Source organism: Cetorhinus maximus, chromosome 7 (genome assembly GCF_964194155.1).
Source record: "Cetorhinus maximus chromosome 7, sCetMax3.hap1.1, whole genome shotgun sequence".
Lineage (NCBI taxonomy): Eukaryota > Metazoa > Chordata > Chondrichthyes > Lamniformes > Cetorhinidae > Cetorhinus > Cetorhinus maximus.
The window spans coordinates 2,677,522-2,692,686 of NC_135885.1; the positions used below are offsets into that span (position 1 = coordinate 2,677,522).

The window sequence follows — 15,165 nt, forward strand, 5'->3', positions numbered from 1 at the left end:
GCACATGGATAAAATACTGATAGCGTTTCTGGTCACTGTCTGCCCGGAGACCAGTAGCTGGATGACAGCATTTCCCAGATGTGACCACTGCATGGGCACCAGCCTGAGCTAGTCACTGGATTAAAATTTTCCAGGGAACATGCTTGACAAACACCCAACATTACAAATATCTGAATACTAAAGGTGTATTATATTTTCAACGTGTCTGTGTTCAGAGCTGATTGCAGTCCCACTCCCAGCTTCTCTCATCCCACAGTACAGTGATTCAGTCTGTCTCACTCTTTATCGAGCCAAACCATCCATCAGGCACAAATTAAACTCAAACTCTTTATACATGATTCAGAAGTACAGGGTTTAAGTCAGAGTTGACCTCAAACCAATCTCCTGTGAATCTATCTGAGCATCAGAGTTGGTTTTTCAACTCATTGATGATCAAAAGGTTGAGATTCCAAAGAATCAACACCACAATGCCCAAACACAGCCCAGGTCAGACTGCACACACCCATTACAGAAGCACTGCATACCCTGGTGACACCGTGCATCTGGTGCAGTCCTCGTAGTGCAACACATACAGATACACACACACACACACACCAGGGCCAACACTGTCAGGCCAACTCTACTAAGCACAAGCTCGTGGTTATATATTTGGGTAGGAACCCCAAAGATTTTAATGGGCTGATGAGACGAACCCTGGCATGATCACAGGCAACCCCTTTGGTATTGGGATCTCTGCAATGACCAGGCTCCCTTGGTTTACTGCTGAGCTCAGGATATCAATGTTCACATGCTGAATGGAGTTTGGTCACAGCAGAATACTTTTAAATAAATTAGCATGGCCATGTGAAGGGAAAGTAATTCCAAGGAATAAATTGGAACATTGGGAAACAATGTGTTAGGGATTAAAAATGTTCAAGGATTTAGTAGCTACCAGGGCAGACGGGTGAAGCTAATGCTTGTGAGGGGTTAACTCTGACATTTCCACAATCTTTATACTGTCAGTGAGGAGTTAGGAGAGTGTATACACTGTCTGCCCAGTGATGGATTCTAAAAGAGGATTTCAAGGAGCTGATCAGCTAATATCTTTAAACAAAGGAACTGGATTAACAACACAGGGAGAGTGAGGGTTAGAGAGATTAACAGGACAGAGTGAGGGTGAGAGAGATTAACAGGACAGAGTGTGAGAGTTAGAGAGATTAACAGGATTGAGAGAATGAGGGTTAGAGAGAGTAACAGGACAGAGTGAGGGTGAGAGAGATTAACAGGACAGAGTGAGGGTTAGAGAGATTAACAGGATTGAGAGAATGAGGGTTAGAGAGATTAACAGGACAGAGTGAGGGGGGGATGGAGAGATTAACTGCACAGGGAGAGAGGGGTTAGAGAGATTAATTGCACAGGGAGAGAGAGTAGAGAGATTAATTGCACAGGGAGAGAGAGTAGAGAGATTAATTGCACAGGGAGAGAGAGGTTACAGATATTAACTGCACAGGGGGAAAGAGGTTAGAGAGAATAACTGCACAGGGGGAAAGAGGTTAGAGAGAATAACTGCACAGGGAGAGAGAGGTTAGAGAGATTAGCTGCACAGGGAGAGAAATTAGAGAGATTAACTGCACAGGGAGGGTAAGGGTTAGAGAGATTAATTGCACAGGGAGAGAGAGGTTACAGAGATTAACTGCACAGGGGGAAAGAGGTTAGAGAGATTAACTGCACAGGGAGGGAGCGGTTAGAGAGATTAACTGCACAGGGAGAGAGAGGTTAGAGAGATTAACTGCACAGGGAGAGAAATTAGAGAGATTAACTGCACAGGGAGGGTAAGGGTTAGAGAGATTAATGGCCCTGCTTGTTTTGTTTTCAGAATAGGAGCCTATTCGGCCCGCCCGCCGCTGCGATAATCCAGTCCCACCGAAAGTCAATGGACTTTTGTCTGACCCGCTGCATCCCCCATGGCGGGTCCCAAATCCCAGCCCTAATGTTTTGCAAAGTAGGGAATCAATGTGGTGGTTGGGTGATGGGCAGGGGTATATGGTGGAGACATGTCCACGTTGGAGTAATCATGTGAGCACTCTTGACGGAGCAAGCTAGATCAGCTGAATCCTTCTGGGTTTTGCTTGGGCAGGTTAGTCTGTTTACAAGTACAATGCATATTCAATAATCAGCCCCAGTGCAAGCTACTGAGCACATTCTCTTTTAATCAGACGGCCAGCTATTCAACCAAGTGTGACTGCACAGAGCCACGTTGTGTACTGGCCACAAACTGAAAACCCAACAGTAGAAAATGGACAGAAAGGAAATATCCACCCTCCAATGATGAGCGCGACTCTCGTCCCAGGTCATTTACTAAAGGTGCAGATAAACCGACACATTTTTACAAGCTTTTGTAATTCTGGAGATGTGTTAAACATCTCGACATCTTAAAACCTTAATTAGACCTACCAGAGGAACTTTTTTTTAAAACTTTAATTTTTTTTTTGCAGAAGCGTTGCGTGTGCATGCTGCCCTGATACAGCTCAGGCACTGGAAGAGAAGACATGCAGCGGGATAGGAAGAGAGGGGCCAGGAAGCAAAGGATCCTCGCACCGTTTCCCCCTCATTAACTCAGGGGAAGCTTAGAAATAAGGAACACCAGTCTGTAAAATAAATAAGATTAAATAAAATCCACTCCCTGGGGACAAAGAGCTCTAATAAAAAGCTTGACCAAAGGATAAACAGAGTCCCTGAAGTGTTGGGTCTCTACTTCCCTCTCACTTAGTTCTGTTCTAGGCAGATCTCCTGTTTGGAAAGCCTGTCTCCCCAATCGATTGGATTTACTTGATCTTTTTCTTGAACAGCTTAAATCCTGGTTTCTTTTTGCCAGGGTTCGGCTCTGTCTCCTCACCTGTTGATGTGCTGTCTTCCTCCACCGGGGACTTTTTGGAGGCCAGTTGAGGGATCTTGGTGCCCTTGATGCCATTTTTCCCTTCGGTTACTGTGGACTCGGGATCGGTGGACGTGGGGCTGAGGGATCGCGAGGACTCGGAGGGGCTGAGGGCTGAGCCCTCCGTGCCCCGGTGGATCTCCCCCAGGCTAGCCGACTTCTCCAGGCCCCGGTTCAGGTGGGCTTTCCTGCCCGCTAGGGGACTGTCCGAGATGTTCTCGGAGCACATGCTGCTCAGCGAGTCGGCTTGCTTGCTGCTGCTGCTGCCGTTCGGGGTGGGGGCATTGGAGTCCGAGGCCACACTCTGGGTCGGAGTGATTTCTTCTGTCAGTTTAAGGAGGGAGGTAGGCTTGGATGGGATGGACCTTAATCCAGAACTGTGTAGGAGGGCGCTGGGAGATCCTGAGGAGTTGGGAAGGCGCTGCTGATCACTGGATTGAGAACTGGAGGATTCGGAATCGGAGCGATTTAACTCCCTGTGGGAAGAGAGAGGAATGTGCATCAACCATAGAAATGTTATGGCACAGAAAGAGGCCATTTAGCATATCATGTCTGCGCTGGCTGAAAAATAAAATACTAGCTGTCCATTCTAATCCCACCTCCCAGCACATGGCCCATAGCCTTGCAGGTTACAGCACTTCAGGTGCAGATCCAGGTACCTTTTAAATGAGTTGAGGGTTTCAGCCTCCACCACCAAGCAGGCAGCGAATTCCAGACACCCACCACCCACTGGGTGAAGAAGTTTTTCCTCATGTCCCCTCTAACCCTTCAGCCAACCATCTTAAATCGGTGTCCCCTGGTAACTGGCCTCTCCACAGGGGGGAAACTGGTGCTTCCTGTCTACTCTATCTAGGCACCTCAATTTTGTAATAAGGTCACCCCTCAGCCTCTGTTCTAAGGAAAACAACCCTAGCCTATCCAATCTCTCCTCATAGCTGCAATTTTCAAGCTCTTGGCAACATTTTTGTAAATCTCCTCTGTACTCTCTCCAGACCAATTATGTCCTTCCTGTAATGTGGTGACCAGAACTATACATAAAATTCCAGCTGTGGCCTAACCAGCATTTTATGCAGTTCCATCATTACATCCTTGCTTTTGTATTCTAAACCTCATCCAATAAAGCATTCCATATGGTCTCTTGACCACCTTATCCACCTGTCTTGCCACCTTCAGGGACCTGTGGAAATGCACTCCAAGGTCTCTCACTTCCTCTACCCCTCTCAATATCCTCCCATTTATTCTGTATTTCCTCACTTTGTTTGCCCTCCCCAAATGCATTACCTCACATCTCTCTGGATTGAATACCATTTGCCACTTTTCCACTCAATCGTTGATATCATTCTGGAGTCGATAGCTATCCTCTTCACATTCAACTACATGGCTAATTTTTGTGTCATCTGCAAATTTCCTAAACATGCCCCTGACATTTACGTCCAAATACTTAGTATATACAAATAGCAAGGGAACCAACACTGAGCCCTGTGGAACGCAACTTGAAACCGCTTTCCATTCACAAAATCATCCATCAACCATTACCCTTTGTTTCCTGTCGCTGAGCCAATATGGATCCAACTCGCCACCTTCCCCTGTATCTCATGGGATCTCACTTTCCTGACTAGTCTGCCATGTGGGACCTCGTCAAATGCCTTACTAAAATCCGTGTAGACAACATCCACTGCATTCCCCTTATCAATGCTCCTTGTCACATCCTCAAAAAATTCGATTAAATTAGAAAGACACGACCTTCCCCTAACAAAAACCATGCTGACTAGTCCCTTGATTAATCCGTTCCATTCTAAGTGACAGTTTATCCTGGCTCTCAGAGTTGATTCTGATAATTTGCCTATCATCCAAGTTGGCCTATCCCTCGCACCCTTTTAAAATAATGGTACAATGCTCGCAGACCTCCAATCCTCTGGTATCTTGCCTGTACCTAGTGAAGATTGGAAAATGATCCTCGGGGCATCCGCTATTTCCTCCCTGGCTTCTTTTAACAGTCTGGGATTCAATCCATCTGATCCTGGTGACTTATCCATCTTCAAAGATGACAGTCCCTCCAGTACTTCCTCTCTCATTATGCTTACTGTATCTAATACTTCACAAATCCTCCTCTTTAACTAGAATGTCTGCATCATCTCTTCCCTTAGTGAAGGCAGAGACAAAATGCTCATTAGAAACCCTGCCCACATCTTCAGCATCCACGCACAGGTTACCTTGTACATCTGATTGGCCATACTCTTTCCTTAGTTATCCTCTTGCTCTTAATGTACTGATAAAACATCTTTGGGTTTTCCTTGATCTCACCTGCCAATATTATTTCATAGCCTCTCTTTGCTTTCCTATTTTCTTTTTTAATTTAACCCCTGTACCACACTTCAGCCACACTTAATGACACTAAAGACCTAAGACAAAGCTGAGGACAGGACAACTGATCTGAATTAACCATAAAAGATGCTCAACACTTAAGCACTGACAAGTTTTGGACATCTTACCACTGATTTGGAAGACTGAAGCTAATGGAGTGCTGCAAGGATCAGTGCTGGCGCCTCAGCTATTTACAATCTATATTAATGACTTAGACAAAGAGACCGAGAGTAATGTATTCAGGCTTGCTGATAATACAAAGCTAGGTGGAAATGCAAGCTGTGAGGAGGACATAAAGAGGCTGCAAAGAGATGTAGGCAGCTTAAGTGAGTGGGCAACAAAGGGACAAATGGAGTATAAGGTAGGGAAGTGTGAGATTATTCACTTCGATGGGAAGAATAGAGAAGCAGAACTTTTTAAAGGGTGTGAAACTTGTAAATGTGGATCATAGAATCATAGAATGGTTACAGCACAGAAGGAAGCCATTCGGTCAGACCTCACCATAGTGGTCATGTTCAGAAAGACTTGGGTGTACTCATATAACGAACACACAAAACATGCAGATACAGCAAACCATTAGGAAGGCAAATGGCATGTTGGCCTTTACTACGAGGGGACTGGAGTACAAGAACATAGAGGTTTTGCTAAAATTGTACAGGACTTAGGAGGGACCATGCCTGGAGTACTGTGTGCAGTCTTAATCTCCAAATTTAAGGAGATACCTGTATTGGAGGCAGTACAGCGAAGGTTTATGAGATTGGTCCCTGGGATGAGAGGGTTTGCCTATGGTGAGAGGCTGAATAAATTGGGCTTATACTCTGCAGTTTGGAAGAATGAGAGGTGATCTCATTGAAACATTTTTTTTTTATTCGTTCTTGGGGTGTGGGCATTGCTGGCTGGGCCAGCATTCATTGTCCATCCCTAGTTTCCCTTGAGAAGGTGGTGGTGAGCTGCCTTCTTGAACCACTGCAGTCCATATGGTGTTGGTACACCTACAGTGCTGTTAGGGAGGGAGTTCCAGGATTTTGACCCAGCGACAGCGAACATACAAGTGAAACATACAACATTCTCCTTGACAAGGTAGACACTGAAAGGACATTTCCCCTGGCTGGGAAATATAGAACACGGGGGCACAGTCTCAGAATAATGGACCAGTCATTTAGGACTGAGATGAAAGAAATTTCTTCACTCAGTTGTGAATCTTTGAATTCTCTGCCCTGGAAAATTGTGGATGCTCCATTGTTGAATATATTTAAGGCTGGGATAGACAGATGTTTGATCTTTCAGGGAATCGAGGGATATTGGGAGTGCGAAGCAAAGTGGAGTTGAGGCAGATGATCAGCCATGATCACACTGAATGACAGAGCAGGCTCAATGGCTGAATGGTCCACTCCTGCTCCTATTTCTTATGCTCTTATTCAGGGGTTATATCTCACATAACTAACTTGTTATAAGAAATATTTTCAAATCAAATTAATCATTTTTAATTCAAGAAAACAGAAGTATCTGGTGACCTTAGGACAATGTGAGTAGAGTTCATCGCTTCCACAAAAATACCCAAAGCAAAAACAATGTTTAATGGAAAGCTTCAAATAGATCACTGTATTTGGCCCAATATCGGTAGGTCAAAAACTGACCTTTCATCTTCTAGGTCCTGGGGTCAAATCCAGCCTTAGACAAAGGGGTGAAGGTTTCACCTCCCAGCATAGGCATCAATGACTCCGCCTGCAACAGTTAGTTATTTGTCTTTACTCCAGAACACTATTCACACACTCAAGATTTCCTTCAAACAAATGATTCCCGCTTTGGGAGACTGCAGGAACGTCACTCTCAGTATCACAGCAAACTCGTCATTACCCTCCCCAAAAATTTACAAGGAATTTTGGTCAAAGACGTTTCTGTAGAATCAGAAGTGGATGCGGGATAGAACGAGACTTACTGTGTGCTCCCCCGGTTGATGTTGTTCACTATGTAAAGCAATCGGTCTGCTACACTGAAAATCAAACTGCTGCTAACTTTCTCCTTTCCTCCTCTGACAGTTCCACAGAGAGGAGCGGCGGGGGAGAGAGGAATCTCCAGTCCCACAGAGAGGAGGTGGGGCAGGAGAGGAGTCTCCAACACATTGCACAACTGAACCCAGTCTTCCTACCTGAAATCCAGCAACATGTCTGGGCTGGATGAACCTATTACATTCAGAAACTGGGTAAACAATTCCAGGAGTGGGCAATGAGGGATATGAGCAGTCAGTGAAATTTGCAAAAAAATCTCTTCACTTGGCTGGGGAAATTGGAAGGCACAGCCAGCGCTGGAAGCAGAGCTTCACACAAAGGCTTGTGAGAATGTGATTCACAGCCCCAACAGGCACTGGACACAAAACCAAGTGAAGTGTTCAAAATGAGAATAAATAAACTCTTTGGAAAGAGTTTATGAAGGAATTATGAAAAGAGGGAAAGCAACTACATACATAAAGCTGTGAGGAATGACTAAATTGAGAGAGCGGTGGAATGTGCAAGAGAAAGACAGACAATGGAGCAAGAAAGAGAAAAAGAAATTTACAGAAAGAGAGACAAAGAGAGAAAGTGGAACAAGAGAGAGGGAGGGAGCAGGCATGTCACAGAAAGCATCATATCCTAATGGGACAGAAGGCCATTCAGCCCACTGAGTCCATGGTGGCTCTCTGCGGAGCAATCCAATCAGTTCCATCCACCATAACCCTGCAAGTTTATTTCCCTCAAGTGTCCAGCCAATTTCCTTTTGAAATTATTGACTGTCTCCACTTCTACCGCTCTTTTAGGCAGAGTTTTCCAGGTCGTTACCATTCGCTGCATTAAAAAAAAGTTCTTCCTCATATGCCCCTGTGTCTCTTGCTCAAAACATTCAATCTGTGTCCCCTGGTCCTTTTACCATCAGTTACTCTGCCTCTTACTTCCTGCTTACTATTTACATGCTGGTAGTAAATTTTTGGGTTCCCTTTTATGTTTACTGCCATTCTATTCTCATATTGTCTCTTTGTCAGTTTTATTTTCTTTTTCACTTCCCCTCTCAATTTAATGTATTTGGCCTGGCTCTCACTTGATGAATCCACCGGACATGCATTATATACTCTTTTTCTTGTTTCATCATATTCTCTGTCACCCTCATCAGACTCACAATGAGTCACAGAGGAACAAGAGGGAGAGAGAGAGAGAGAAAAAGACAGAGATGCTGAGAAATTGACAGATCGATTGACTGAGTCTGTGACTGTGGAAGAGAAGGGGCAAAGGCGAATGGGTCTGCAAGTGTAAGCACTTCATCAGGAACTTAAATTCTGCGGAAAAGTCACTTCTGGGTAGTAAAACGATGAGGAGGTGGCAGTATTGAAGGTAGGGGTCACCCATCCCAGGATGTCACTGAGTTATGAGTATTGAGAGCTGTGTTGTACATGTGCTCCACCTACACCATCAGATAATGTAAAATCAGACACAGAAAATCAACCCACTCAATGTTTCAACTAAAAAGCAGGAATACAAGACCAGCCACTCAGTAATAACAGGGTGAGGTTGAACAGTAATAGTTACAGCAAAGTGTACACTCATGCAGAGAGGGGGAAACCTGGCAGATGCCAGATCTCTTCACCCAAACCCCATAGATTCAGCCCTGCCCAGGATCATATGTCTCATTCCTATCTATCTGTCTCTGGGATTCCAGACTTGTTCTATCACTGAATCTGCAGGATTATAACTGAAAAGCTCTTGCTTCCACTGCAGTGATTCGATAGAGCTATGCTGCTCAATGTCACCCCTTTCTCCCCTGAAGCGCGGAGTGTTGTTAAGAGTCCAGTTTCCCTGCCCAACCCAAGGTGGCTAGTCTCCATGTGAGCAAACACCAACAACATTCAACTTTGGGAGCACCACAGCAGCACATAAGCCTTTCCCCACCCGACAGACACAATTCACACTGCCCAGCTCGGCTTACCAACCCCTCCAGTCCAGGATTGCCTTGGAGTCTCCAGGAATTAAAGATTCATCTCTTAGACACTACTGTGAGCAACTCCCAGGAGAATAAAAAATCATAAGGCCATCAGGTAAGATTTGATTTTTCTAATTATAAAATTATTGAGAAGGCTAGGTGGGGGCGGGGTGGTGATCAATCATCAGCAGTTATGTGTAACCAGGATTATCAATGCTACTTCCAGGAAGCTTCAATAGATTGCGATCAGGTCAGTGGGAACCCAAGACAATTCCCTCACCACTCTGTAGTCCAAAGGTACGAAGGTCAATTGTGACATCCCTCCTTCAGTTTAGCCAACCCAGCACAGTATGGAATAGCACCAGGGACCCTCTGTTCCATTTGGCTCAGCCACTACCATTAACATAGCCTAGACAGGGAACAGCCACCTGACACTGCCTGAATTATAGGTTGACATCTAACAGCAGGGCGGGGGGGGCTGAGGCTCTGCCAGCACTGAATAAGGATGGCTGTTGCACTGGCTCCTCCTGCTACACTGCCACCCACTGGCACTCAAAGCCAAAAGTTTTGATTCAACTTAGCTCAGGAATTTTAAGTCTGACTGAGAGTTGCCACCTCTGACGGGTTTAGTTCTGAGGGTTTCGTCACGTGCCATCCCACCCCTGCACAATTTTGGTCACCCGACATGCCCATCCTCGCAGAGCTCCACCTTCCCACACTCGGAATGCAAGCAGACTCATTACTCAACTCAATAATTCTTCAGCCTTCTTTCTCCGACCAATAAAGTGTTCAATGACATTTTTTTTGGCTAAAATCAGTTTATTTTCAAGGCCCCTCTGATTTTCCTCCTGAATTACTGGCAACAGTCCCAGGGAACATAGAGCCATCCTGGAGTCATTTACAATGGCCTTATTCCGAATGGAGCTGGAGTGATGTTGCCTGAAAGGATGGAGTCTTCTAACCGAAAGTAGAGTCTACCCTCAACTGTGAGTGAGTGGAGGAACACCTTTACCCGGAGTCAAGGAGAACAAGTCATGAAATGAAAGCAGAACAGCGGAATAAAAAGGTAGCAGCGAGGATTTCAATGAAGATAGAGACAAGAGGAAACTGAAGGATAGGCACACTGCAAAACAAATCCACACACCAGCCAATGTGCGCACACACCCGAGTAAGATTTCTAACTGCAAAGTGATTGCATATTTGGTAACAAGGGCACACAAAGGCAGGCACACAGTCAGCTACAGGCAAACTAGGAGACACAATCATCATAGAAAATTACAGCAAGGAGGAGGCCATTTGGCCCATTATGGCTGTGCCGGACAAAAGAGCTATCAAGCTTAATCCCATTTTCCAGCTCTTGGTCCACAGGCCTGTACGCTACAGCGCTTCAAGTTCACATTTAAAAAATACTTCAACGCGATGAAGATTTCTGCCTCTCCCACTCTTTCAGGCAGAGAGTTCTAGCCCTCACCATCCTCTGGGTGAAAACAATTACTCTGTTAAGGGAAACAGGTCTTTCCTGTCTGCCCTATTGTGGCCCCTCATAATTTTACACACCTCAATTAAATCTCCCTCAGCCTCCGCTGGTACAAAGAAATCAACCCCAGCCTACCCAATCTTTCCTCATGGCTAAAATTCTCCACGCCTGGCAACATCCCGATAAATCTCTGCTGCAATCTCTCTAAAACAACCATATGCTTCCTGCAATGCATTGATCTGAACTGTATACAGTACTCTAGCTGTGCCCTAACTAGTGTTTTATACAGTTATAATATAACCTCGTTGCTCTTATATTCTATGCTTTGGCTAAACAACTTATATCTCTATAGTGGCTTTAATGTAATAAAATGTCCCAAGGTGCTTCACAGAAGCATTATAAAACAAAGTGTCACTGATCCAACCTGAGGAGAAATTAGGTCATATGACCAAGAGTTCAGTCAAATATGCAAGTTTTAAGGAGTGTCTTAAAGGAGGAAAGCAAGGTCGAGAGGCGGACAGGTTTATGGAGGGACTTCCAAAGATTAGGGCTAAGGCAGCTGAAGGTGTGGACACCAATGGTGGAGTGATGGAAATCGGGGGATGCTCATGAAGCCGGAATTGGCTGAGTGCAGAGATCTTGGAGGGTTGTGGGGTTGGAGGACATTACTAAAGTAGGGAGGGACGAGCCCAGGGGTGACAGGTGAATGAGGTTTCCTGTGAGGTAAGAGTAGGCAGCAGAGTTTTGGATGGCCTCAAGTTTATGGAGGGTAGAATATGGGAGGCCAACCTGGGATGCACTGGAATAGTCAAATCTACAGGTAACAAAGGCATGAACGAGGATCTCAACAACAAATGAGAGAGAGATGAAGTCGGCCCTGAGGGAATCTAGTTTGGAGCAGCACCAAAAATGATGGCTTTGATCTTCCTAATATTTAATTGGAGAAAATCTCTGCTCATCCTGTGCTGGATGCTGGATAAGCAGTCTGATAATTTAGCAACAGCGGAGGAGTCGAGAGAGCTGGTGGTGAAGTCAAGCTGGGTGTACATGTCAAGACTAACAGTCTGATTTTGGATGATGTCATTGAGGGGCAGCATGTAGATGAGAAATAGGAGGGGGCCAAGAATAGATCCTTGGGGAATCCAGAGGTAGGTACGGGAGCAGGAAGATAAGCCATTGCAATCAATACTATGGCTACAATCAGATAGATAAGAATGGGGCAAGTGAGAGCAATCCCACCCAGCTGGATGACAGTGGAGAGGCGGAGGAGAGTGATGTGGTCAACCACATCAAAGGCTGCACACAGATCGAGTAGCTGGAGGAGGGAAAGTTTACCTTTGTCACTGTCACAATGGATGTAATATATGACTTTGGTAAGAGCCGTTTGGGTAATGTGGCAGGGGCGAAACCTCATTGGAGGAATTCAAACATGGAGTCCCAGGGAAGATGGGAAATGATTTAGTAAGTGACAACACATTCAAAGGAATGTGGGGAGGCAATGGCACAGCGGTATTGCTGCTGGACCAGTAACCCAGAGACCCAGGGTAATGCTCTGGGGACCCGGGTTCGAATCCTGCCATGGCAGATGGTGGAATTTGAATTCAATTAAAAAAAATCTGGAATTAAAGTCTAATGATGACCATGAAATCATTGTCGATTGTTGTAAAAAACCCATCTGGTTCACTAATGTCCTTTAGGGAAGGAAATTCTTACCTGGTCCGGCCTACTCTTAAGTGCCCTCTGAACAAGGGCAATAAATAATTCCCACGACTGAATTTTTAAAAAAAAGGACTTTGGCGAGGAAAGGAAGGTTGGTGGTGGGGTTTTTTTGCGGAGATTTAAAGAGAGGGACAACACTAATAGGGCTAGAACAGAGGTTCTGCTGAGAGAATCTGAACAGTTAGGAGCTAAATTAAAAAGCAGAACCTCCAAGGTAATAATTTCGGGATTATTACCTGAGCCACGGGAAAACTGGCATTGGGTAAATAAAGTCAAGGAGTGGCTCAAAGAGAGGAATGTGGTTCAGTTCATGGGGCACTGGCACCAGTACTGGGGTAGAAGGGAGCTGTTCCAGTGGGACGGGCTTCACTTGAACCGTGCTGGGACCAGTATCCTGGCAAATCGGATAACTAGGGCTGTAGAGAGGGCTTTAAACTAAATAGTAGGGGGGCCGGTTCTGGAGAAGGGATACGTAGGCTTACAAAGCAAAAAGATATGGCAGCATTGCAGGGCAGCTATTTAGGTAATGATACCCAGAGTGTGACAAGGAGGGACAGCGGGTACAAAGGGTATTCGGAACAAAATAAATGAATTAACGGCACAAATAGAGTTTAAAGATTATGACCTTATAGCCATTACGGAGACATGGTTACAAGGAGATCAAAGCTGGGAACTAAATATTCAGGGATATGTGACTTTTCAAAAGGACAGGCAGGAAGGAAAGGATGGTGGGATAGCTTGGTTATTATGAGATGGAATAAGTACAATAGCAAGAAATGATCTTGGGTCAGAAGGTGTAGAATCCATATGGGTGGAGGGAAGAAATAAAAAGGGGAAGATGACACTGGTGGGAGTAGTCTACAGGCCCCCTAACAGTAGCTATACTGTAGGACAGAGAATAAATCAGGAGATACTGAGAGCATGTAAAAAGAGGCAGTACATTAATCATAGGTGACTTTAATCTCCGTGTAGATTGGGAAAATCAAACTGGCAGAGGTAACCATGAGCAAGAATTCATAGCACGTATTCGGGACAGATTCTTAGAACAATATGTTGTGGATCCAACCAGGTATCAGGCTACTTTGGATCTGGTAATATGTAATGAGGCAGGTTTAATAAATGATCTCAGAGTAAAAGATCCCCTAGGAAACAGTGACCATAACATGGTAGAACTCAGCATTCAGTTTGAGAGTGAGAAACTTGGGTTGGAAACAACTGTGCTAAACTTAAATAAGGGTAATTACAAAGGAATGAGGGCGGAGCTGGCTGGAGTGGACTGGGAAAGGCGTTTCACAGAAAAGACAGTGGATGAACAATGGCAGACATTTGAGAAAAAAGTTCATGACTCACAACAAAGATATATCCCAGTGAGGAAGAAGGATTCTAGGAAGGGGATAAAACTTCCTTGGTCAACCATGGTTGGGAAGGATAGTATCAAATTGAAAGGAATTTCAATGTGGCAAAGATTAGTGGTAAGCCAGAGGATTGGAAAAGTTTAAAAACCAACAAAAGATGACCAAAAAGATAATAAAGAGGGAGAGAATAAAATTTGAGGGTAAACTAGAGAGTAAGATAAAAACAGACAGTAAGAGCTTCTTTAAATACATAAAAAGGAAGAGAGAGGCCAAAGTGAACATAGACCCCTTAGAGAATAGGGCTGGGGAAATAATAATGGAGAACCGGGATATGGCAGAGGAGTTGATAAATACTTTGCATCAGTCTTCACAGTAGAAGACACTAATAGCATTCCAAAAATACTAAATAATCATGGGGCAAAAGGGCAGCGGGGGAGAAAATAAATACAATAACTATCACTGAAGAAAAAGTACTAGGGAAGCTAATGGGGCTAAAGGCTGTTAAGTCCCCTGGACCTGATGGGTTGCAGCCTAGGATATTAAAGGAAGTAGCTACACAAATAGTGGATGCCACTGGTAGTAGTAATCTTCCAAGAATCCTTAGATTCTGGAAAAGTCCCAGAAGATTGGAAAACTACCAATGTAATGCTCTTATTAAAAAGGGGAGGGAGACAAAAAACAGGTAACTATAGGCTAGTTAGCTTAATATCCATCATTGGGAAAATGTTAGAGTCTATTATAAAGGATGTAATAGCAGACCATTTGGAAATGCATAATATAATCCAGCAGAGTCTGCATGGCTTCATGAAAGGGAATCATGCTTGACAAATTTATTAGAAGTCTTTGAGGAAGTAACAAGCGAGACAGATAAAGGGGAACCAGTAGATGTAGAGCCATAGAGATCTGCAGCACAGAAAAAGGCCCTTCAGCCTATCGAGTCTGCGCCGGTCAAACAAGTACCTAACTATTCTAATCCCATTTTCCAGCACTAGGCCCATAGCCTTGTATGCCATGGCATCGCAAGTGCACATCCAAATACTCCTTAAACGTTATGAGGGTTTCTGCCTCTACCACCCTTTCAGGCAGTGAGTTCCAGATTCCCACCACCCTCTGGGTGAAAACATTCTTCCTCACATCCCCTCTAAACCTCCTGCCCCTTACCTTAAATCTATGCCTCCTGGTTATTGATCCCCCCACCAAGGGGAAAAGTTCCTTCCTGCCTACCCTATCTATGCTCCTCATAATTTTATACACCTCAATCATGTCCCCCCTCAACCTCCTCTGCTCCAAGGAAAATAGCCCCAGTCTATCCAATCTCTCCACATAACTAAAACTCTCCAGCCCAGGCAACATCCTGATAAATCTCCTTTGCACTCTCTCTAGTGCAA

General features: G+C 44.7%; 1 protein-coding gene across 7 annotated transcripts in view; it reads right to left on the bottom strand.

Moving 5' to 3' along the window:
- Positions 1 to 1,397: 1,397 nt before the first annotated feature.
- The window catches only part of LOC144682545 (stromal interaction molecule 1-like), a 158,087-nt gene continuing 144,319 nt past the window's right edge, over positions 1,398 to 15,165 (bottom strand). For all 7 annotated transcript variants that reach the window (XM_078544976.1, XM_078544974.1, XM_078544972.1 and 4 more), the window contains one exon: positions 1,398 to 3,390. In XM_078544976.1, the coding sequence (XP_078401102.1) occupies positions 2,805 to 3,390 (586 nt within the window). In that variant the 3' untranslated portion in view covers positions 1,398 to 2,804. The remainder of the gene's footprint in view (positions 3,391 to 15,165) is intronic.